The sequence below is a fragment of the Leptosomus discolor genome, unplaced genomic scaffold, assembly GCF_034619465.1.
Source record: "Leptosomus discolor isolate bLepDis1 unplaced genomic scaffold, bLepDis1.hap2 HAP2_SCAFFOLD_43, whole genome shotgun sequence".
NCBI lineage: Eukaryota > Metazoa > Chordata > Aves > Leptosomiformes > Leptosomidae > Leptosomus > Leptosomus discolor.
Window position 1 is genome coordinate 1,347,574 of NW_028237934.1, and position 24,354 is coordinate 1,371,927.

Sequence of the window (24,354 nt, forward strand, 5' to 3'; positions counted from 1 at the left end):
GGCAGCTCATGCAAGTGACAGAGCTGAGGGACTAAGCAAGGGTTTGTGCTGTGATTTGGTGGGTTTTTTTTTAAATGACCTGTTTAGAACAGGTGGTAAAATGATGGGAACTGTGACACAGATCAAATGGTTTTTGTCTTCTGATGTGGGCACCAGTTGTTCAACGACGTCTGACTGGCGGCCAGTACCAGTACAATGGAAAACGCCGGTAGTTAGCGGAGCTGCACAGTGTAATATGTTGTCGATCTCTCTCATTTTCTCCAGGAAAGGGATGTGGCTGGTGCATTGCCTGTGAAAATTCTTTGCAAAGATGAAACAGGAGAATTGATTGATATTGCAGAGCAGCTTGTTAAAAAGCGTTTGGCTTTTCAAAACAGGAGGTTTGGATACTTTCCTTTTTATGTTCTTTCTGACTCTCATATTCACATCGTGATAAGCTAATGAGTAAACCAGAAGTTTGCACTGTCCTCTACAGCACATGTGGCAGCTGAACTCCATCTGCAGTGAACTACTTGGATTATAACGTTCGTAGTTGTACCCAGTGCACGTTTCAGTTCTCTCAGTTGGTAGATGAGATGTTGGGCAGTCTTTTAACAAGCATTTGCCATCTTGGTGTGTTTGGGTTTTGACTTCTGTTATTTTGTTCTTTTGTACTTTTCAAGTTCTTTGCCAGTTAATGTGTTGATGTGCTTTGATTGAATCTGCTAGAACTCATAAAGCTGGTGTGGCTCGCTCAGTCTCCAAGGAACATCTTAAAGTACATTTAGAGCAAGGGAACACACGACTGGACGGCTGCGGTTCAGAAACGGCACGTGTGAAAACCAGCGCTGCTCTGGAGGACAACATCGCTGTTTCAGAGAGTGAAGAACAGTCGTGTAAAACACGTGTGTCACAGCGTCGTTCAGGAATGGGTGAAATCTATAAACCCCCCTTTATACCTGAAGCGAAGACTTTTCAAGCTGTAGTGAGTTGCGTTGGATGCGATGGAACTATTTATATAATACCCAAATCCTCCGGTAAGGTTCCAGAGAAGAAAATACGTTTGTGCCTGTGAATCTGCTGGCTTGGGTGCATTGGAACATGGCAGCTCTGTGTGCTGGTGTGCGCGTCCTGTGCCAGAGCCCGGCTCTGGAAGGTTCCTGCTGGGGAGGATTGCTGTTGGGAGGCGATGAGGCCTTTGGCAGGGGGGGCGAGGGGTGCATGCCCGTGCACCCCCTGCGCTGCAGCGGTGGGGAGAGCTCTGGCAGCTCCCTGGCAGAGGAAACCCTGATCCCCGGAGGAGTTGCCGTGCCCTGACACCCACCCCAACGGGCTCTCCCCTCCTTCCGTCCGCCCCAGAAATCCAGGAGGCCCGAGCGCTTTGACAGGCGGGTTACTCACCTCTTCTCTGGGCAGTCTGGGGTGCAGCAGTGAGTGCTTGGCTTTGGAACGCGGAGCTGGTGGTACGTTTTGCCGCTGTTGAGGAAGGTGCAGGCCTAAAGATGCTTGGGAGTTAGCCTGGTTCTCAGCTACTGCTGGACTTTCCCCTTTCCGCGTGAGCTCAGTACCCAGTTTCCCGGTTTCCAGAGGGTCGTCTGGACGTGTGTTTGGTGGTGGTTCATGGTGTCCTGCTGCTGTCTCTGGCAATCTGTTGCATTGCTCATGGAGAGGCTCTTGTACTAGTGCTGTCAAGGTGTCGATTGCAAAATTTACAGACCCTCCTTCTCTGAGATGAGAGTCCAGAAATACTAATGGCTTCCCAATTAGAATGCAGTTTGCTTTTTGTTTTGAGCAGTAGCGTGTTTGCATATGCTGGACGTCAAACATACAGATTGTGTCAGTGTTGGAAAATATTCTTTGGAGCAGCACGTGTGGTTTCTGTTTATACAGGTCTTCACCTGAATCTGCTGGGGTTTGGTGACTGAAATCATTTGCACTACTATGTTATAGACTGTTTTGAATTGATTTTTTTTATTCCTCCCCCCACCCCCAGAAACGGCACTAAACCAATTGATGACTGACATACAAAGTAACTTCCAGTGCCTTGGTCTTCTGCAACCCTACTGCTGGGCAAAGGGAGAAGCTTGTGTTGTAAGAGGACCAGATGCCATGTGGTATCGAGGTAGAGTTGTAGGACTCAGCAGTGCCTGTCTCCAGGTAAGTTTGATTATATGGGGGGGGGGGTGGGGGGTGGGGCATGTGCGTATGAACAGGCGCACGTGTATGTTTTTAAAAAAAAAAAAAGGCAAATAATCCAGTCGTCTACCGTCAGTTTATGATCACACCTTTTTTTCATTCAGCTGACCTGACTTTCCAGATGCTCATTCTGCTTAAAAGTGTGGTAACTGTCGGGATGTTAACGTTTCTGTTAAAGATTAATTCTACGTACCTATCTCAGTTGTCACAATCTTTCCCGTAGTTTTCCTGGTGATGATAAATGTTCTTAAGTAAAAAGCTCCCCTTGATCCCCTGTAAGTAATCCCTTGCAGGTTTTTTCTTCTTTTGCCATTGTTGTTACCATGTGTGGAACGCTTTGAAAATACTTGGGTTTAGCTTCCCCCCACCCAGAGAGTCGGGGCTGGCTGTGTGTTTTGAATGCTTTCTGCTGCACAGGTACAGAGCTCCTTTTTCGAATGAGCAGTTAATCCTACCTAAACTCTTGAGTCTGCTTGCCCTCTTTCAACGTAGGTTTGCAAGTCTGACTCCAGCCTGGTTCACGCATTCTTTATGTCTTTCACTTCTAAACTGCTGTGGGTTATTGCACAACACGTGGGGTCTCTTGCAAGACAAGTTTGGAAAGTGAGCTTCTGACCTGCCATAGCGGTTTTTTAATCCTTTCCTTCATTTCCACCTCATCACATCACCTGCTCTCAGCAGACCGTTATTTCTTCCCCCAGAGAAGTGAATGCTGTCAATGAACGCGTTCTCTGAGTAAACTTGACTGAATTATTTCAGGAAAGCTTTTCTTTTCCTATAGGTACAGTACATAGACCATGGTTACATGGAGAGGGTTATTCCGTGTCTTCTGTATCCAGCCGCGCTGTATGCTGGTGTTCCTGCGTTTTGCATACCCTGTGAGCTCCACAAGACAGTACCGGTGAGCAACAGTGACTTGGAAGAGGTTTTAGCTGGTAGTTACTCAAACTGGTACGCTGTTGAGTCCCACCAAGGTTGAGGCTAGTTGCTGGCGTGTTTTCTTGCCTGCGAGGATGGGGAGAACAGCTGGAGGATGGTTTCAGCAAGGGAGGCTTTTACCAGGAGCTGCTGGATTACTTTATGAAGTGACCGTGCTTCAGAAGCAGCTGTCCTTGGAATTAAATCTTTGTGAGAGGGGACGCTGCGGTAGTTGGCAGGATGATACTCAGGAGTGGTAGTTTGTTTTGCAGTAGCAGCGAGAAGAAGGGGGGCCTGGATTTCTTAATGCAGAATAGCCAGAAAATTGTCAGTCTTCAAGTCCTGCAAAAACGTTTCTGTCATTCTGCAGGTAGCTGTGAGGGAAACCCTCTGTTACCGCTGCTCAGCTCATGGGAGTGAGTGGTTTAGGGGTTTTGTTAGTCGGTAATTGGTATGTAAACAACGTTCTCGGTGTCATCACACTTTAGTCCCATTTGAATGGTGCATTTAGTAAAGTGAATCACTGAAACGACTGGGTCACTTTTGAACTTGTTCTTAAAGAAAACCTTTTTATTGCTGGGAGCAGTTCAACGGATAGATTCAGACAGACAGGCTTATCGGCCTGCGGGTTGGGACGCAGACAGATATTGCAGGGAAACACAGAAGTCTTTAAAGTGTCCTGTGTTTCCTGTTGTCTGTTATCTCCGAGTGTAATTCTGTGTCTTTGGGTTCTGCTTTGGGTGATTGTGCACACAGACCTTGTTATGCCTGGGGTAAAGGTCAGCCTTGGCAAGCAGCGTCTCTTTCTAAGCCACTTCAACGTCTGAACTGGCTGGTGGGCTTTGTCACACGGAAAGTTTTAGTGTCCCAAAGAGCAGGTAACGTTTAAACTGTTGTAGACAACTCAAACCAGTGATGGGTGTTTTCAACCAAGTTTTTCAATGATAGTCGCCTATTTTCATGCCCCTGTGTTGAGGATGGTGTGGGGCTTAGTGTCAGCGTCTTAACGTGTGGTGATTTCTTGCTTTCACCCAACAGATCGGCAGCTTTTGGCAGCAAGGTGCAGTGGATTGCCTTCAAGAACTACTTACACATGAGGAGGTTGAAATCCATGTTCAGGTAGCTTAATGTATTCACGGGTGTGGAATGAGGCTTACTTTCTGTTATCTTGCTTTAATTTCCTTTTAACTTGCATCAGGAATAATAGGTGAAGGAGTACAGCAGTAAATGTGTTGCGTAGAAAGATCAAAATCCCAAACTAAAGTTTTCTCCCGTGACTTTACCTTTGTTATAGTTTTCAGGCCCGAAATGTTTGCTTGTCTCTGCTTCAGAGGATCGTTTTCCCCTTCAGAGGACGCTGCTGTCACTGCTGATGTAATCGTGGCGTGCATGGCAGTGATGCAGTTAGAAGAATCTCTCAGCGTGCGTTAGAACTGAGTAACGGTGAAACCCCAATGGTGAATCAGTCTCTTGTTGCGTTTTGGTAAAGTCAGCACGTGACACGCGACTTTCTGCAAACTGTCTTGAAATGGGATTGTACCCTTAGAACAAAAATGAAATTTGGAAAACAGCCACCAAGCTGCGTAAGGCGGTTGTAAGCAAGGAGCGTTCGGAAAGCCCGGAATGCTCTCCGCAAGGCATGTAGCATTAAGCAGACCCGATCCAGAAATAAGCGGTTCAGAAGAATGTGTAAGAAAATGGGTGTTGGAGGTGTTCATTTGTGGACCAGAAAAGGGCAAGGCGTCCAGAGCTCGAGCTGGTTCTGGGAGCCGAGCCTCGGGAACAGCAGAAGGGGGAAGCCTGCAGCTCTGAGAATGTTCAGCCGCGATCAGCTCTGGGTTTAGCTGCAGAGAGGCTCAGCAGCCCTCCATCCTCACAAGCCAGCTGCTACGCTGCGTTGGCTGAAGGATACCGTTACTATGTAAAGTACAGCCATTACCCATGTTATTATTTTATAGTAACTTTACTTCCTTGCTTCACATGCGTGTTTTCGGGTAGGTAACCTGGTAAGGACTGTGGTCTGTTCTGGGAGTGTTGTCGTGCTGTTAACAGTGGTAATGAGCTGCTTATGCAGAGCCCGCTACACCGGTGTCTTGCTTCAGAGTGTGTTCCTGTCTGCGAGATGCGCTTCTGCTGAGCTGACAGGCGAGTTCAGGAGCTGGTCTTTGTTACCGTAGCACCATCCCAGCTTAGTCATTAGCCAGGAGATTCCCTGGCAGGCAGTAGGGTGTTGGAGAGCACCCCAGAACCCCGGGCGTGGTGAGCTCACGGCAGCGAGTCTCGTTCTGGGTGAACGTGTGCACGTGAACGTGTCTTCGTGTGCATACGCGTAGGTGCAGGTGCTGCCTTGTGCTCCTAGATTCAGGCCTGGGGGACTGTGACCTTGCTTCATTTGACAGACGAGTTTTTAATCTCTTTGTTCTGAGCTGAGGTTTAACTAACCGTCATTTCTAGAATTACTTTTTCTACAGCAGTTGACGACAAACCCTTTCCAAGCGTCTGAGCCAAAATAAGTCCCCAGTTCCTCCTACGGCCTGTTTTTGTATTTAACCGCGCTGCCTGTCAGCCCCTCCGTAGGGAGGTACTTGAGGTCTGCAGGTTTTAAGCTCGTGATCTGAGCGAGCCCTTGGCCAGCCTGGTCCCTTGTAATCTGCCCCTGGAAATGGCAATGCTGGCTTTTGGAACAGTCCGTCAGCTCGGGTCGGAGGAGAGCTGCGCTTCAAACTGCTGTTGACACCCTGGGCACGTTCATTCAGTGAGCCCCTGCCTTCTGAATGACAGCCAAGGCCGTGCTGAACAGACTTGACGCACAGCCGTTTGTGATGGGACTGACTTGTAGTCGTCTGAGCGCTTCCAGCCTCACCAGGAGCTGTTCAGCCACCAGCCGTTCTAGGAGGGACCAGCGTCTCCTCAGGCAGAGGGAGAACCCTTTAGGCAGAAGCAGCAGCGTGCAAAGGGCTGGTTCCTTCTCCTCTGATTCCACGTGGGCTTCCACAGTAGGAGAGCAGATGCTGCAGTTGGTGTTGCAGCACTGCCGGCAGCGTTGCAGATCCCAGCACTGGGACTGCGAGGTGGTTGGGCCCTGCGGCTTGCAGGAAGGCTTATTCCTCCTGTCCCTGTTCCCCACTTTTACACAGGCAGTTAATTCCCTCTGGAACCGGTGATCTGTACGACTGAAAGACCTGCCCGATCCCCTGAGCTGTTGTTTCCTTGTTAGAAATTTATCAGGCCAGGCCTGGATGAAGGACGGGGCTGTCACGTGACTGTGGCCGTATGCTGAAGGCCAGCTGTGTGGGTCGTGGGTCCCGCCATCTGTGACACCAAGAAGACCTGTTCTGTGGCTGATGTTCGCAACAAGTCCAGTGGAAAGGCGTTCTGCAAACACCTGGGTAGAAAGCCCTTTCTGCTTTCCTTTTGTCAACAGGAGAGGGAAGTCTACGGTACCCTGTCCGTGTCGGGGAAGTACAGAATCTGAGACTTGCCGGACTGTCACTTCAATCTTCCTCACCCTAAAGACGTCTTTAATGCCTCAGCCTACTGGCTGGGCTCATGTAGGCTGCTCAAGGCCAAAGCTTTGCGTGTGGTGAAGGAGGTACGAGGTGACACGCTGCCCTGCAGCCTGCCCTTTGCTTTCTTTGGATTGAATTCCTCGTGCTGAAGAGCGCTCCTGTGTTGCCTTATTAAGTGTGCAGTGTTAGGTGATGTGTGAATTATCTATTAAACATTCAGGGGTTTGGCTGTGGCTTCAAAGATGCATTAAGGAATGTGAGGCCTTTTCAGGTGTTTCAAGAACAGGCACAAAGGCGGAAAGGCAGAGGGACAGCCGTTTGAAACGGGTAGCTCCTTGAGAGGTCTTGGCAGAACACCTTTTTAGGTTTAGTGTTTGCAACTGGGCTGTCCACGCCCCGGTGTGGCAGATCTGGCAGTAAGCACCCTGCTGGCAGCGAGGAAGGGCTGGTAACACAACAGCAGAGCTGCGAGGGCAGTTTTTCTTTCAAAGACGCGCACGAGAGGTGACCAAGGTGCCCGGCTGGGCGATGTGCAGTGCTCTGTTGGGAACAAGCAGGAATTTCAGAGGAATCTTCAGAGCCAGGTGCAGTCAGGTGGCCCGTCACAATATTCCTGGTGGTTTGGCAGAAATCTGGCACTTTGTGTGTGTCTGTGATCTAGTTAGATGTCCTTTCTTTACCGGTATTTATCAAGATGGGTTTGTTGGGTTTTTTAAGCTGTTTTATTTTGCAGTTATCGGTATCTGATTGCTTCCACTTTTTGTTTTGGGCAGAAGTAGATGTGTGAAAAATAAATTATTTCAGAGAAATTGTGCCTTTTGTTACGTATGACATTAAAGTACGAGAGAGGACAGGAGCTGTACCCCGGAGCTATGGTCCAGCTGAGCTATGTGCTATCCATCCTTACTTTAAAGGCATAATGGAATGTGCCAAGGTTGATTTTGTCCTGAGCCAAGTGAGCGCACGGCACGTAGAGCTGAACCTGTACAATATGAGGGTCTAGAAGACGACAGACCGGAGCGTGCTGTGCTGCCCAGACAATGGGTATCTGTACCCTGCAAAGTCTGTGATCTGTTTTGAACGTGGGATGATGCTGGCGGCTAAGGAGTCAAATTATCCTTTGCCTTTCTCGTAAGGGATAGCTTGCTCTGGCAAACTGCAGTAGCCTTGGGCACGGCATTCGGGTTAATCCGTGCAGGTAAATTGCTGTTATCTTCGTTTTTCTTTCTAAATATTTTCTCTCTTTAAAGGGAATGCCATATTCAGTGCACTTTTGAATTAACAGCAGCCAAGTTAGCAAGTCAGTGTGTTAGGACCATTTCAGAGATAGATGCTTTCTATTTTAAAAGTGTTAATTAACTAGTTCTCTTCTGTTATCTTTTAGCTTAAGTTTTTGTTGGAAATGTTGATTAATATCTTTTTCGTCAAAGACACGCTGGTTACATTCTCAGATAACTCCTTTGTGCCAGGAATCATACCAAAGCTAGTTTCCATTTTGTTACTAAACATGATGCCTGACCAAAACCTCTCTTGGTCTAGGAGCTACTCGAAGAAGACGTTCCTGGTTTGCCTTCGTACCCGTTGCCACCGCTACCTGTTCCAGGAGATCCCTTTCCTGTCAGAGTCACCCATGTGGTGTCCCCTGAGGAGGTACGTTTTGTGAACATCTTGGATCTGTTGCAGTCAGGAAATGTTGCAGTCCCGCCCTGCTGGTGAAAAGGGCGGGACAGCTAACAGTTTTAGGTGATAGAAAACAGTGGGTAAGGTGGCAAAAGGCTGCTGAGTTGTTGATGCAGATGGTTGTGCACTGCAGCTGTCTGCATGAACTCTTGCTTGAAATACCCTCTTCAGTGAGGGCGGAGAAATACTGACCGTTTCCCTGAAAAGATAACTTTAAGAATTACAGTACTGCAGTCTGGTGCTTACCTTGTATCATCAGAAAATAGGTCATTGGATTTTCACTTGGTGGAACAATGGTGATTTATCTCTTCCTTGTCCTTCAAAGGTTAAATTACTGGAACATTGTAGAGTGAGGTGAACATTTTCTGCCTGTTACAGTTGTATTTTACGTCTAAGTGATTGCTTTAAATTCAGCACCATGGCCTAACAGAAATTCACCCCACCAATTCGCGTGACTATAAGTATTTGGGGGGGGTGGGGGAGATGGCCTAGGGTGTGCCTATCCGTTAGTACCCTGTACATTATCCGGGATTGATTTTCCAGGTAGGCAGCGATGAAGTTGTAACCAGAAGTCCAAGGGCAATCAAGAGAGACTTCAGGGTCTTGGGAGGAGTGGTGAAGGGATCAGGAACACAAGTAGTGTTCTCCTTTCCTTCCAGTTGCAGGGAGTGACGAGGGAAGAGACAGGAACAGCCATCAGATGAATACCTGGCTCCGAGCCCTGTGTCACTGGCAGAATTTTGGGGGTTTTGATCACAAGACCCCAGGCAAGTTGTTGTTGTTTTCTTACCGGAGAGGAATATAAAATGTTTTTGAAAACAAACCAACCCAACAAAACCCCGGGGTGGTGTTTGAGCTGTGGTTGCTCCTGAGCATTAGTCTGGGAAGTACATAGCCACGTGATGTCACATCGAAAAGGGATTGTTCGTGTAACGTTACAGGCCTTTGCTTGCAAAATTAAAATAAAGAAGAAAAAAAAAGAGAATGGAAAAAATAATTGATTTTACTTTAAGATCTTAGAGTCAGGTCTCAAAATAAGTCTGTTGGGGTTTGGTTTGGTTTGGCTCTTTGTATACTGCCAAAAGAAAAAAGAAAAAAAAAAAAAAAAGATGAAAAATTTTACTTCGCAAATTCCTCACGAAGTCTTGTTTAATGCGGTTGCTGTTTCTGATGGTCGTTGTCTGGGCTTTAATTCTTCTGCATAGGCATAGGGGGAAAATCACACATCTGAGGGTTTTTAATTCTTGTAATGCCCAATTTAGAGGTTTCTATGAACTTGTCCTCTGGCCTTAACAGTAGTTGGGAGCTGTCAAGCCTGAAGGGCCCTGCTTTTGTAGCTATAAGAATGGTAACACCTGCCTTGTCCAAATACTGCTGCTGTAACAGAAATAACCCATCCGTTCTAGTGAAATCGGTTTTGTCTTGATTCTCAAGGGAAAGAGGCTCCAAGTTAGACATCCTAATCGTATGTCTTGCATGTGTGGTTTTGTGATCTGGTTTTACAGTGCTATTAAATTAATAATTTGCTTTCAGTGCTGAGACTTGTTTTCGGAGTTTGTTTTCTTCCGGGAAAAACAGAATAATCTTTCTTTTGCATGGTTAGACTTCCGTGGTACAGAAAGCTGTTTAATGATCTTTTCTCACTGAAATGTGCACCTGTCAGAAAGGAAGTTGATTAAAAATAAATACACCTTGTGCATGGTCTAAATAGAGCCTGTCCCTCAGCACTGCCCCAGCAAAGACCCTTTGGACGAGAGGGGTGTCGTGAGCGCTGGCAGTCCCCGCTGGCCCTCGGCCCTCACTCCAGCTGCACTTCCATGGCCAGGGAAACACCAGGTTTGGGCACACGGCCCCGCTGCTGGGGCAGGTGCTGCTGGCGGCAGCGGGGTGACCCGCCTCGTCCCGAGGAGCCAGCAAGGATCGGGGCTTGCGCTGGCAGGAGCGGGCCAGCCTGCAAGGAACGGCGCGCCGGTGGAGACGCCTGGGGTTGGTGCAGCGGGGCGGTCCCGGGGGTTTTTAGGGCACAACCCAGTGCGGCTTCGGTTCAGGGAAGTGTTTCAGCGAGCCTGACCTTTAAATGATGCAAGTGCCCACACTGAGCTGAGCGTGGTTGCTCACACGCTCCCCATGAACTGGGAGTCCAGCATCATCCTGGTCAGCGCTCCTGACTGCTGAGCTGGACCGACTCCTCCCCGTTGTATCAACGTCCAAAATGATTTTACTCTTCTGTGGCAAATCACTGCGCCTGGAGCAGCCCCCCACCCGGCGGTATGACCGGAGCTTTGGTCGGAAGGGAAGAGCGATCGAGTGGGGGGTTTCACCGATCCCCCGCTGTGGCTCGTGGCCCTGCCCTGAAAAGCCCCGGCAGCGGCCAGGGGTTGCCAAAGTGTGGCGGAGATCAGGTCATCCCAGCGCGGCCAACCCCCCACCAACCGGCCTCGGCTGCAAAAGCCTGATCGCAGGGCTCAGTAGCCCGTTTGGCGCTTGCCCCCCGCTCGTGAGGGAGGAGAAACCGCGCCCGGGGGGGCGACCACCAGCCCCCCCGGTCCCGCCGGTGCCCTCCGGCGGCGCCTGGCACGCGCGGAGGTGGCCGCGGGCCGTCGCGGGGCGAAGAAGCCGCCCCCGAGCGCCCGGTGCGGGCCCTGCCCCGCCCTGCCCAGACCCTCTGCCGCGACCACCGCCCCCGCCGCCGGCACCGCCCCTTCTGCGGCCCCCGCCTCTCCGCTCGCCTCCGCGGCCCGAACCTGCCCCCGCCCAACGCGGCCGGGCCGGGGGTGTTCGGGGGGCGGGCGGGGGCGTTACGGCGAGTGGCAGCCGCCGGCCCGGCCCTCCGCGGCGAGGGGTCATCCCTGCCCAAGCCCCGAAACCAGCCGGGGCTGGGGGGAGCACTCCAAGGCGCGACTGGGAGAAGTGGGGCTGCTGGAGTTGTTGGGGGAGGGGGCGGGGAGGTGAGGGGGAGGTGGATCCGTGACTTGGTTTCCCCTGCTGAGCAGGGCTGGGGTTTTGGGGGGGAGCACCAGTGGGTCCGTGCCTCAGTTTCTCCAGTTGGGAGCTGGTTTGGGGCACCTTGGAGAGGTGGAGGATGAGTCCGTGCCTCAGTTTCCCCTGCTGACAGCAAAGTAGGATCCCATTTGCAGGGATGAGGGACTGACTTTTCCTCCCACCCCGTGCCTCAGTTTCCCCTTGACCATGGGGCAGACCCCACCCCAAGGGCTAATTCTGAGGAGGTCCAGCCAGCAGCCTCCGGTCTTCCCAGTTTAACACTAAACAAGCTCTCAGGGACGGTGTGGTGCCGCATCCCGTGGGGTGCTGGCCGTGACACCGCCGCGTGCCTCAGTTTCCCCTGCAAGGCTCCTGGGAGCCCCGGCCTTGGTCCCCACTGAGCTCTGGGGCTTCTCACCCTTTTATTTCCCTTAAAATCTCCTTTTTTTTTTTTTTTTTTTTTTTTTTTGGGCTTGTTTTGGTTTGGTTAGTTGTTTTTTAAGCTATTTAACCCAAGGGGGCAGTGGCCCTGCCTGCTGAGGCACGGGTGCATTCCCCGGGCTGGGGTGGCAGGGGGTGGGACACAGGTCTGTCCGCGTCCCTGTGCCTCAGTTTCCCCTGTCAACAATAAACGCTGCGTCCTGCGAGGCCGTGGCCTCCGCGTCATCTTTTGTGTCTCACCCTGCCTGGGTGGTCCCCCAGCACCAAGGCACCCATGGATGTGGGGGTGCAGGATGAGAGATACACCCTGGTTTGGGGGTGCAAGTTGTGGAGTTAACCATATTTAGGGGTGCAGGGTGGGGGATTTAACTGGACTTGGGGGTGCAGGTGGGAATATAACCAGATTTGGGGGTGCAGGGATGGGAGAAACAAAGATGCCACAGCATCCACCCCGACAGCCTGGCTCAGCGGCACCTGTGGGGGGGGTGTGTGTGTGTGCTGAGTGCCCTCTAGTGCCGCTTGAAACAGCCCCGAACTCCCCATTTCTTCTCTGTCCTTTCTGCTCTGTCTGGGTTTTCCTGCCTCTCTTCCCCTTTGGACCGGGGTCACACGGGGGAGGGGAAGAAGGGACTCGCAACTGCCCATCCTCTTGTTCGTCACCCCCCAACATCCAGGCAGATGTTTCTTTTCCTTTTTCTCCTTTTCCTCCGCACATGGCATTAACATCTCTCCTTCTAATCCACATTTTTTCTCAGCATTGGGGTTTCGGGAGCTGGGGGTGGATCAGGCCCTGCAGCTCGCTCCTGCGCTGTCGCAATTGAACGTGCCCGGCACGGCTCAGGGCCCGCTGCCAGCCGCAGCCAAGCAGGGCATCATGGAAGGGACTGGCGACCTGGAGAAGAGACAGACCATAAGCTGCACCCATTCACCCCGTAACGCTCCAGTCTGGCCAGTCCGTAAGCCTGATGGATGGTGGTGTTTAATTAACGGTTATAGCAAACTGACCGGTAATAGCCCGTCCCTGACAGCTCCATCCCGAGGGTACCCTCAGTGGTAACAGCAATACAGGCGGCCGCCTGTTGGTGGGTGGCCGCTTTGGGTGGTAAGGACCTGGTTTTTATGATTCCTGTAAGAGAAGAGGTGGTTGTACTGGTCCTTTGCAGCCATCGCATGGAAAGGGATCTCTCTTGGTAGCAGTGGAGGTGGTGTGTGGACTGACCGTGGCTACAGCTGTTAGAACTGCCTCTGGAGACCAGGCAGGGCAAGCCCAGAGAAAGTGGTTTAGTATTTTACCCACTCCTGAGTGCATCCGAAGTGACAATGGGCCACACTTTATGGCCACAGCGGTGCAGCACTGGGCTCGAGGGGAGGGCATCAGGTGGGTGTTCATCCACGGTCTCATACTCAGGCTGACAATGCAGTCGAATGAACCCGTGGTTTGATTGAAAGATGTGCCGATGTCTGACACCGTAACTGGGATGTACAGCCACCACAGGCGGTCTTTATTGACAAGAACCGCTGGGGGCGTCATGGAAACCCCAAAATTCGAGCGTTTTGTCCTGTGGGACCATTAATGGGCATCGCCCCTGTACCAGATGATAAAAGGGACACTGTGGACATACGTGGGCCAACCTGTAATGGTGAGGCTGCCCTCCCTCGGCATTGTGCCCATGACCCTGGCGAAACCCAGAGGCATATTTGCCTGGGAAGTCCTGGATGGGAGTGGGAAATCCACCGTATTGGTGCCGGTGGATAATCCCTGACTTCTAACCCTGAAGCCCAGTTTCCAAGCTGAGGCCAGCCGTGTTGTCTCACAGGGACAGTGGATCGCCCTGGTGTCCCTGCTGGCCATGGTGACAACTAGGACCTGGATGACCATGTGGTGGCAAAAATGCCAGTGGGATTCACCTGAGCGATGAACTTATTCCTTCCTACCTGCTCATGACACCGTGGAGTGGGGACTGGAATGGCACTACCCTGCGTTTCAACATTCCCAGGGCAACAGCCGAGTGTGGTGCTCAGTGGAACACAATGCTGTGTGACCAAAGGAGAAGGAGTGTGTGGAATAGGGCTGCATCCACATCCGAGATGTATCGATGCCACCTCGGGATCAGAGCAACGAAATGAAGAAAGTGGTAAAAGGCTGGGAGGCAGTTGTTGCTGTACCAGGGACTAATGGGTCGGGGAAAGTTTTGGAATGTTTGGATTTTAATAGGTGACTGCAGTTATGATTATTGTAATTTGTATTGTAATAAGCCAGAGTAGGCGTGCAGTACTGAAACCTGTTAACGGTAGAGTGCACCCCCTTGAAACCTGTTCTGTCCGTGTTGGACAGAAGGATAATTGAGGAATGACGATCCACAGCGAGCACGAAAGCTCCCCGAGGTCACGCTCGCTTTTAACGCTGGAGGCAAGAGGTGGCTGCACGACTGCTCCCAGGAAACCAGTTGAGTAACGGCTGTGGTCATGGGTGGGCTGTGGCAGATGCACCCGCCCTGGCAAAGAGCCAACATTGACAGGGACTTGCCAAAGACAACGATCGGAGTTCGGCCGGTAAGATCTGATCATGGCGTTTACCTCACGGTTTTGGCACTTGGCCCCAGCACATGAGAGCTGACCCCAGCCCGAGCCGAGGGGGCGCAGCCGGAGCCCAACCAAGAGGTGCTGGGAGCCACTCCGGGCCTCCGGGGAGCAGCAGGGCTGCGGCCAGGGACTCTCCCGGGGGCTGGGACGTGCCCGAGGGCGCTGCCTGGGGCTGAGGGCCCTCACCCCCCGGGGGCCTTGGGTGAGTGGAGACCCCGCAGATTCTGTCCGTGAGCAAGCCCTCGCCCGTCGGTGAGTGGTTGCAGGGTCGGGGCACCGGGCGTGGGCCGGTTCCCCCTCTGTGAGTGGGGTCATCGTGCCGAAAGGATCGATGGTGAAACTTGGGCATTCTTGGGCCGAGCCGCGGAGTGTGATATTCCCAGCTGACCCCGAGCTGTACTGCACTCTGGTGGAGTGCTGGCTGCGTGGGGTGGGAATAAATCCCCGTTCTGAGCGGCTGCTCCGTCCGGTTTGTAGGTACCTCCAGGACATGGGAATGCTGGGTCCCCCTTGTGCTCCCCAAACTCCTGCCCCCCCCCCCCCCCCCCCAAGCGAGCGCTCGGCTGGGGCTGTCGCTGCCCCAGGCACAAGCACCTTGTAAAGAGCTGAATTAGTTCTGTGATTCCTTGCTGTAGGCAGCATTCAGGCTTTGTGAACCTTCATCCATTGCCTCACACCTTGGCATGGATGACTCAAGGCAGTCGAGCACCGCGCTACAACACAGTGTTAATCGATCGGAGCCTTTTCTAATCTTTTTCCCATTTCCACTTTCAAGCAGCAGTTTATTAGTTCAGTGCTCTGTAGTTTAGAGGGGGGTTTCAAATCCTCAGCTGTCAGTGAAAAATCCATCAAACAGCTGAGGTAGATTACCTTATTTTAGTCATCTAAGAAAAAAGTATCTTCAAGGTAAAAGGTTGTGCTTTTGGAATCCCTGCCGTGGTGAAACACAGCAGAGGGCTGGCTTTAAGAGTGCGGCTGTCGGTTTACTTGGTGCTTGACTTCCTCTGCAGTTCGCCTCAGGCCATTCTTCTTCCCTCCTCATCTGATTTTCTCTCCCCCTCGGAGTTCAGAGGCAGCAGCATTAGCAGCCCCCAAAGTCTGCTCTGCCAACCGCTCTTCTACGTTCATGAGGCCAGGACAGGGGAGACGGGGGGACAGGTTCATGCTCCGAGCTTCTCAGCAACGGGGGAGGAAGCACAGCACAGCTCAGCTCAGACCCTTCTTCCACCTCACGGGCACTTTGAAGCTGACCTGTCTTCCGAACTCCCGCAGTACCTGCAAGCTCAGTGCTGCTGCCAGTGTCTGCTCCAGCTCTCCAGTGCAGTGGGTGCTGGGAAATGCCACCCTCTCACCCGGCAGAAGGCACTGGCTTCCTTCCCCTTGTCCCCCTGCTCCTCCTCAGGGCAAGCGAGCTCTGCCCTCGCTGGGCCTGTGCATTGTTACCCCAGGGGCACCCCAGCTTGCAGCAGTGAGACCTGCGCTCACTCACAGCTGGGAGGGGCTTGGGGGGGGGGGGGGGGGGCAGTTCCTGGCAGTCTTGAACGTCAGCTCGTAGCCAGTGCCGGGCTAAGTCCCTTTCATGATCATCAATAAGCAAGTCCTGTTTGGGTTTGTTTTTTTTTAAATGATAATAAGGAAAGTGACACATGAGGTGCAGAAAAGACTCTACAACCTGCAAGGTTACACAGTAGGTGTGTTTATTGCACGCAGATGCACGGGGGATCGCTCCTCCACACACGGGCATACCCACCGTGGCCGCTTGTCCAGGATTTATACAGTTAAAACATCACCTATTTCGAAACGCCTGTACATATTTGTGATCTATCCCCGAAAAGGAAGTTCCTTCTGGTCACTCCATTTCCATAATCTCTGCCTCGGGCTCCTCCTCGGGGCGCTTGCACAGTTCCTCCTGGTGGTTCTGGGCAGGGGTCTTCAGGAATGAAGGCCATAGGTCTTCCTCGCTGTGTACTCCTCGCCTCTCCCCTGGAATCTCTAATTTGGCTGAGCTTGCAGTCCCAGACCGGTTTCGGCCTGGTCTGTCCTTGTGTGCACAGCTGGCTGTCTCCTCTTTGTTCTTGTTTAGAGATGGATGTTAGCGAGCCCTCCTTAGCCCTTAGCTCCTTCTGCCTTTGACACCTTTGAGCCATGAATTATGTCCTTGTTTCTGTCCTTTCTGTTTCCCTTATCAGCTTCTTTCTCAAGCAATTTGCAGGGGTTAGTGACTAATTGCTTACTTGCCTGTATGTTAGTTCTGGGAAGCAAGTTTTAATAGTTTTAGCTTTTTCTATGTAGCTCCCTATTAATATTTTCGATATATCTTGGGTTACAAAATATATTTTCTATATGGCCCCCTATCAATTCCCCCCTTTTCTGTTAAGTGAATTCTTTTACTACAGCTGAACACAATGTTCCTCTATCTAACATTTTTAAAATACTGACTAGACTCAAGTTTCCGTCGTCATTGGTTCTTTTTCAATTCATTGTAGGAATCCCCTGTCTTTTGAAAACACCATAAACTACATCAGACTGTTATACAAAGGACTATAAACAAAAGGATAATTGTTATCATTGTGACAAACAATTGCTTTAACCATGTTAGATTTGACAACCAAGAGGTTAGCTTTTCCCACAGCTTAGAAAAATCCCAGGAGGTGCTTTCTTCACACAGCTGTAGTGAATCCAGGCGCTTTGTTCTCTGAGCCTAATTGCCGTGAAAGAGGTGAGGAGCACTTGATATGGTCCTTCCCACTGTGGCTCCAAAGTTTTCTCTGTAAGAAACTTAACACACTCATAGTCTCCAGGCTGTATGTTAGGCACTGGCCCATCCAAACCCCTGCATCGGGTTCCAAACAGCGGTTTCCCAGTTTTACAAAGCTGTTTCCCTAATGCCACCATATAGGAAGTCATCAGTTCTTCACCAATTTGTGAAGAGGTTCCCTTTTGTACCACATAGGGTCGTCCATATAGAATTTCAAATGGGCTTAGTCCTTCCTTAGCTCGGGGTCTAGTTCGTATCCATAGCATTGCTAGGGGTAGAGATTGTGGCCAGGCCCAATTGGTTTCTTGTCCTAATTTAACAATCTGTTGTTTAATCAAGTGATTCATTTTCTCCACCTGGCCACTGGATTGTGGCCGGTATGGAGTGTGTAGCTGCCAGTCTGTCCCTAGATGGTGGCTTATTTGTTGCACTATTTTGGAGATAAAGTGCGGCCCTCTATCTGAGGACGTCACTGCTGGGACTCCAAACCTGGATATGATTTCTTGTAGCAACACCTTGGTCACCTCTCGAGCTTTGGCTGTTCTGCATGGGAAGGCTTCTGGCCAGCCTGAAAAGGTATCAGTTAGTACAAGCAAGTATTTACACCCTCCTTTTCTAGGAAGTTCCGCAAAATCAATTTGCCAGTGTTGTCCCGGACAATTCCCTTTCCCAATTTGGCCCATTTCTGGTTTGGGGACAATTTTTGGATTAGTCTGGAGGCAAAGGTCACCTTGCTGAGTCACTTGTCTGACAGTGGTGTATAAATTTCGAGCCGTCACGTGTCTGATAAGGTATTTGTGTAATGCCTCCGCCCCCCAGTGTCCCTTCTTGTGTTCCTCCCGGACCAATGGCCAAACCATATAAGAGGGGACTATGAGTTTCCCATGTGATGTTATGGCCCACCCATCCTCATTGGATGTTCCTTCCAAATCTGTGATTAACTTTTGATCCTCCTTAGTGTATTCTGGCTTACCTTCTAGGGTTATCTGTCCATCTGGGACTAGTGCTCCCTCCCCACCTTTACCATTTCTTTAGCTGCCTGTTTTGCCTCTCTGTCCGCCAGTTCGTTTCCTCTTTCCAATTCAGTGCTCACTTTCTGGTGTGCCCTGATGTGCATAATCGCCACCTTTTCAGGAAGCTGGACTGCATTTAAAAGTCTTAAAATTTCCTTCACGTGCTTGATAGTCTTTCCTTGGGAGTTCAACAGTCCTCGCTCCTTCTAAATTGCTCCGTGGGCATCTACCACTCCAAAGGTGTATTTAGAATCAGTCCAAATATTCACAGCCTTTCCTTCGGCCCTCTCCAGGGCCCGAGTGAGGGCTATGATCTCGGCCTTTTGCGCTGAGGTGTCAGCCGGTAGTGGTCCAGATTCTATTACCTTTTCAGCAGTGGTGATGGCGTACCCGGAATGTTGTTTTCTGCCCAGAACATAGCTGCTCATATCTGTGAAGCAGTGCTCTACCCCATCCATGGGGGCATCTTTGAGGTCCATGCGGCTAGAGTACGTGGCCTCAATCGTCTCGAGGCAGTCGTGGTCCACTGGTTCTCCAGTCTTCCCACTAAGAAATGAAGCTGGGTTGACAGTGTAACTGCCATGGAAACATGTCGCAAATAATAGTTGCCGTTGTTTACCATGGAAACGCTCTCAAAATTGTAGGTGCCATGGAATGCCATGGAACACTCTGGAAATCCTATTTGCCATGGAGTGCCCTAGAAACGCTCTGGAACTATAGTTGCCGTGGCATTCCATAGAACGGTGCAGAACTTCTATTTGCCATGCAATGCCATGGTATGCTCTTGAACTTCTAGATGCTATGGAATGTCATGGAAACACATCGCAAGTAATACTTGCTGTTAAATGCCATAGAAACGCTCTGAAAATTCTAGTTGCAGTTAAATGCCATGGAACCCTCCGTAACTCCTAGTAGCCATGGAATGACGGAGAAACACTCTGGAACTTCTAGTTGCCATGGAATGCTATGGAACGCTCTGAAGCTTCTAGTTGCCATGGAATGTCATAGAAACTCTCTGGAAGTACTAGTTACCATGTAATTTTATGGAACACACTGGAACTTCTAGTTGCCATGCAATGCCATAAAACGCTGCAAAACTTCTAGTTGTCATACAATACCATAAAAACGCTCTGGAATTAATAGTTGCCAAGAAATGACATGGAACCCTCAGGAACTCCTAGTTGCCATGGAAAGTCATGGAAACACATGGCAAATAATAGTTGCATTGAATGACATAGAAACGCTCTCAAAATTCTAGTTGCCATGGAATGCAGTGGAACCCTCTAGAACTCCTAGTTACCACAGAATAACGTAGAAACATTCTGGAACTTCTAGTGTCCATGGAATGTTATGGAATCCTCTGGAACTTCTAGTTGCCGTGGAATGCCATGGAACACTGCGGAACTCCTCGTTGCCATCAAAATGCCATAGAAATGCTCTAGAAATACTAGTTGGCATGGTATGCCATGGAACACCTCGGATCTTCTAGTTGCCATGGAATGTCATGGAAACACAGCGCAAATAATAGTTGCCATGGAATGCCATAGAAATGCTCTGGAACTACCAGTTGCCATGGAATGCCATGGAATGCTCTGCAACTTCTAGTTGCCATGGAATGCCATGGAATGCTCTGGAACTCCTAGTTGCCGTGGAATGCATGGGACACTCCAGAATTCCTAGTTGCCATGGAATGCCATGGGATGCTGCAGAAATTCCAGTTGCCATGGAACCCCATAGAAATGCTCTGGAAATACTAGTTGCCATGGAATGCCAAATAAACCCTCTGAAAATATTAGCTGCCATGAACTGCCATAGAAACGCTCTGGAACTACCAGTTGCCATGGAATGCTATCGAACGCTATAAAACTTCTAATTGAAATGGCATACCAAATAAAGGCTCTGGAACTTCTAGTTGCCACGGAATGCCATGGAACGCTTCAGAACTTCTAGATGCTACGGAATGTCATGGAAACACATCGCAAACAATACTTGCTGTTAAATGCCATAGAAAGCCTCTCAAAATTCTAGTTGCCACAAAATACCATGGAACCCTCCAGAACTCATAGTTGAAATGGAATGACGTAGAAACACTCTGGAAATTCTATTTGCCAGGAATGCCATAGAAACGCTCTGTAAGTACTAGTTGCCATGGAATGCCATGGAACGCTCTGGAAGTCCTAGTTTCCACGGAATGCCATAAAAACACTTTGGAACTACTAGTTTCCAGGTAGTGCCATAGAAACGCTTTGGCACTACTGGTTGATATGGAATGGAATGGAACGCTCTTGAACTTTTAGTTGCCGTGGAATGCCAAATAAACCCTCTGAAACTATTAGTTCCCATGGAATGCCATAGAAACGCTCTAGATATACTAGTTGCCATGGAATGCCATGGAACACTCCGCAAATTCTAGTACCTATTGAATGCCAAATAAACCCTCTGAAAATACTAGTTGTCATGGAATGCCATAGAAACGCTCCTTAATTACTAGTTGCCATGGAATGCTGTGGAATGCTCCGGAACTCCTAGCTACCATGGAATGCCATAGAAAGGCTCTGGAACTACTAGTTGCCATGGAATGGCTATGGAAACACATCACAAATAATAGTTGCCGATGAATGCCACAGAAACACTCTCAAAATTGTAGTTGTCATGGAATGCCATGTAATGCTTTTGAAATTCTACTTACCATGGAATACAATGGAACGATCCAGAACTTCTAATTCTAATGGAATGTCATGGAAACACATTGCAAATAAGAGTTGCCATGGAATGCCATAGAAACTCCCTGGAACTACTAGTTGCCATGGAATGCCATGAAATGCTGCAGAAATTCTAGTTCCATGGAATGCCATAGAAACGCTCTGGAACTACTAGTTGCCATGGAATGGCTATGGAACGCTCTGGAACTTCTAGTTGACATGGAATGCAATCGAAACTTTCTGGAACTTCAAATTGCCACCTAATACCATAAAAACCTCTGGAACTACTACTTGCCATTGAATGGTACGGAACGCTTGGAATTTCTAGTTGCCATGGAATTCAATGGAACGCTCCGGAACTTCTAGTTGCCATGGTATGCAATAGAAATGCAGTGGAAATCCTAGTTGCCATGGAATGCCATAGAAACTCCCTGGAACTACTAGTTGCCATGGAATGCCATCGGATGCTGCAGAAATTCTAGTTGCCATGGAATGCCATAGAAACACTCTGGAACTACAAATTTGCACGGAACGCTATGGAAGACACTGGAACTTCTAGTTGCCATGGAAAGCAATGAAACGGTCCGGAAATTCTAGTTGCCATGGAAAGCCATAGGAATTCTCTGGAACCTCTAGTGGCCACCTAATACCATAAAACCCTCTGGAACTACTACTTGCCCTTGATTGGTATGGAACGCTCTGGAATTTCTAGTTGCCATGGAATGCAATGGAACGCTCCGGAACTTCTAGTTGCCATGGTATGCGATAGAAACACACTGGAACTCCCAGTTGCCATGGAACGTCATGAAAACACATCGCAAATAATAGTTGCCATGGAATGCATTAGAAATTCCTTGGAACTACTAGTTGTCAAGGAATGGTGTGGAACGCTCTCGAACTTCTAGTTGCCATGGAATATCATGGAAACACATCGCAAATAATAATTGCCATGATATGCCACAGAAACGCTCTGGAACTTCTAGTTGCCATGGAATGCAATGGAACGCTCCGGAACTTCTAGTTGCCATGAAATACCATGGAACGCTGCAGAACTTCTAGTTGCCGTGGAATGCCATATAAACGCTCTGTAACTACTAGATGCCATGGAATGCCATGGAAACACATCACAAATAATAGTAGCCATGGAATTCCATAGAAATGCTCTGGAACTTCTAGTTGCCATGGAATGCCATGGAATGCTCTGAAACTCCTAGTTGCCATGGAATGTCATGGAAACACATCGCAAATAATAGTGTCCATGGAATGGTATGGAATGCTGCGGTACTTCTAGTTGCCATGGTATACAATAGAAACGCACTGGAACCCCTAGTTGCCATGGAATGCCATGTAATGTTTTGGAACTCCTACTTACCATGGAATGCAATAGAAGAATACAGAACTTCTAATTCAAATGCAATATCATCAAAACACATTGCAAATAAGAGTTGCCATGGAATGCCATAGAAACGCTCTGGAACTTCTAGTTGCCATGGAATGCCATGGAACGCTCTGGAACTCCTGGTTGCCATGGAGTGCCATAGAAACGCTCTGGAACTAGAAGTTGCCTCCTAATACCATCAAAAGCTCTGGAACTACTTCTTGCCCTTGATTGGTATGGAACGTTCTGGAATTTCGAGTTGCCATGGAATGCAATGCAACACTCCGGAACTTCTAGTTCCCGTGGTATGCGATAGAAATGCACTGGAACTCCTAGTTGACATGGAATGACATAGAAACGCTCTGGAACTACTATATGCCATGGAATGCAATGGAACACTTTGGAACTCCTGGTTGCCATGGAGTGCCATAGAAACGCTCTGGAACTACTATTTTCCATGGAATGCAATGAAACGCTCTGGAACTCCTGGTTGCCATGGAATGCCATAGAAAAGCTCTGGAACTACAAATTGCCACGAAACGCTTTAGAATTCTCTGGAACTTCTAGTTGCCATGGAATGCCATGGAACTCTATGAAACGTCTAGTTGCCAGCTAATACATTCAAAAGCTCTGGAACTACTACTTGCACTTGATTTGTATGGAATGCTCTGGAATTTCTAGTTGCCATGGAATGCCATAAAAACGCTCTGGAACTACTAGTTGCCATGGAATGCAATGGAATGCTCCGGAAATTTAAGTTGCCATGGAATGCTATAGAAACCCTTTGGAACTTGAAGTTGCCACCTAATACCATGAAAAGATTTGGAGTTACTCCTTGCCCTTGATTGGTATGGAACGCTCTGGAATTTCAAATTGCCATGGAATGCAATGGAACGCTCCGGAAACTCTCGTTCCGCAGGTATGCGATAGAAGTGCACTGAAATCCTAGTTGCCATGCAGTGCCATAGAAACGCTCTTTAACTACTACTTGCCATGGAATGCAATGGAACACAATGGAACTTCTACTTGCCATGGAACCCTCTGAAATTTCTAGTAGCCATGGAATGCCATATAAACTGTCTAGAACTACTAGTTACCATGGAATGCCATAGAAACGATTTGGAACTACAAGTTGCCATGCAATGATATGGAACACATTGGAACTTCTACTTGCCACGGAACCCTCTAGTATTTCCAGAAGCCATGCAATGCCATATAAACTGTCTAGAAGTACCAGTTCCCATGGTATGCGATAGAAATGCACTGGAACTCCTGGTTGCCATGGAATGCCATAGAAATGCTCTGGAACTACTTGTTGTCATGGAATGCCATGGAACGCTCTGGAACTCCTGGTTACCATGGAGTGCCATAGAAACGCACTGGAACTACTAGTTGCTATGAAATGCTATGGAACACAATGGAAATTCTACTTGCCACGGAACTCTCTGGAATTTCTAGAAGCCATGGAATGCCATATAAACTGTCCAGAACTACTAGTTGCATACAATGCCATGGAACGCACTGGATCTTCCAGTTGCCATGGAATACGATAGAAACGCTCTGGAACTACTAGTTGCCATGGAATGCCATAGAAAGTCTCTGGAACTACTAGTTGCCATGGAATGGCTATGGAAACACATCGCAAATAATAGTTGCCAATGAATGCCACAGAAACCTTCTCAAAATTGTAGTTGCCATGGAATGCCATGGAATGCTTTGGAACTCCTACTTACCATGGAATGCAATGGAACGATCCAGAACTTCTAATTCTAATGGAATGTCATGGAAACACATAGCAAATAAGAGTTGCCATGGCATGCGATAGACACAGTCTGGAACTCCTACTTGCCATGGAATGCAATGGAACGATCCAGAACTTCTAATTCTAATGGAATGTCATGGAAACACATAGCAAATAAGAGTTGCCATGGCATGCGATAGACACGGTCTGGAACTCCTACTTGCCATGGAATGCCATGGGACGCTCTGGAACTCCTGGTTGCCATGGAATGATGTAGAAACTCTCTGGAACTACTAGTTGCCATGGAATGGTATGGAACACACTGGAACTTCTACTTGCCATGGAACCCTCTGGATTTTCTAGTAGCCATGGAATGCCATATAAACTCTCTAGAACTACTAGTTTCCATGGAATGCCATAGAAAAGCTCCGGAACTAATAGTTGCCATGGAGTGCAATGGAGCGCTCCAGAACT

General features: G+C 49.2%; 1 protein-coding gene across 1 annotated transcript in view; it reads left to right on the forward strand.

Moving 5' to 3' along the window:
• The window catches only part of LOC147412362 (RING finger protein 17-like), a 57,799-nt gene that overhangs the window by 18,754 nt on the left and 14,691 nt on the right, over positions 1-24,354 (forward strand). Inside the window, exons 17-21 of the mRNA XM_086481448.1 lie at positions 265-380; positions 709-1,016; positions 1,973-2,136; positions 2,957-3,076; positions 4,132-4,212. Coding sequence (XP_086337574.1) covers positions 265-380; positions 709-1,016; positions 1,973-2,136; positions 2,957-3,076; positions 4,132-4,212 — 789 coding nt within the window. The remainder of the gene's footprint in view (positions 1-264; positions 381-708; positions 1,017-1,972; positions 2,137-2,956; positions 3,077-4,131; positions 4,213-24,354) is intronic.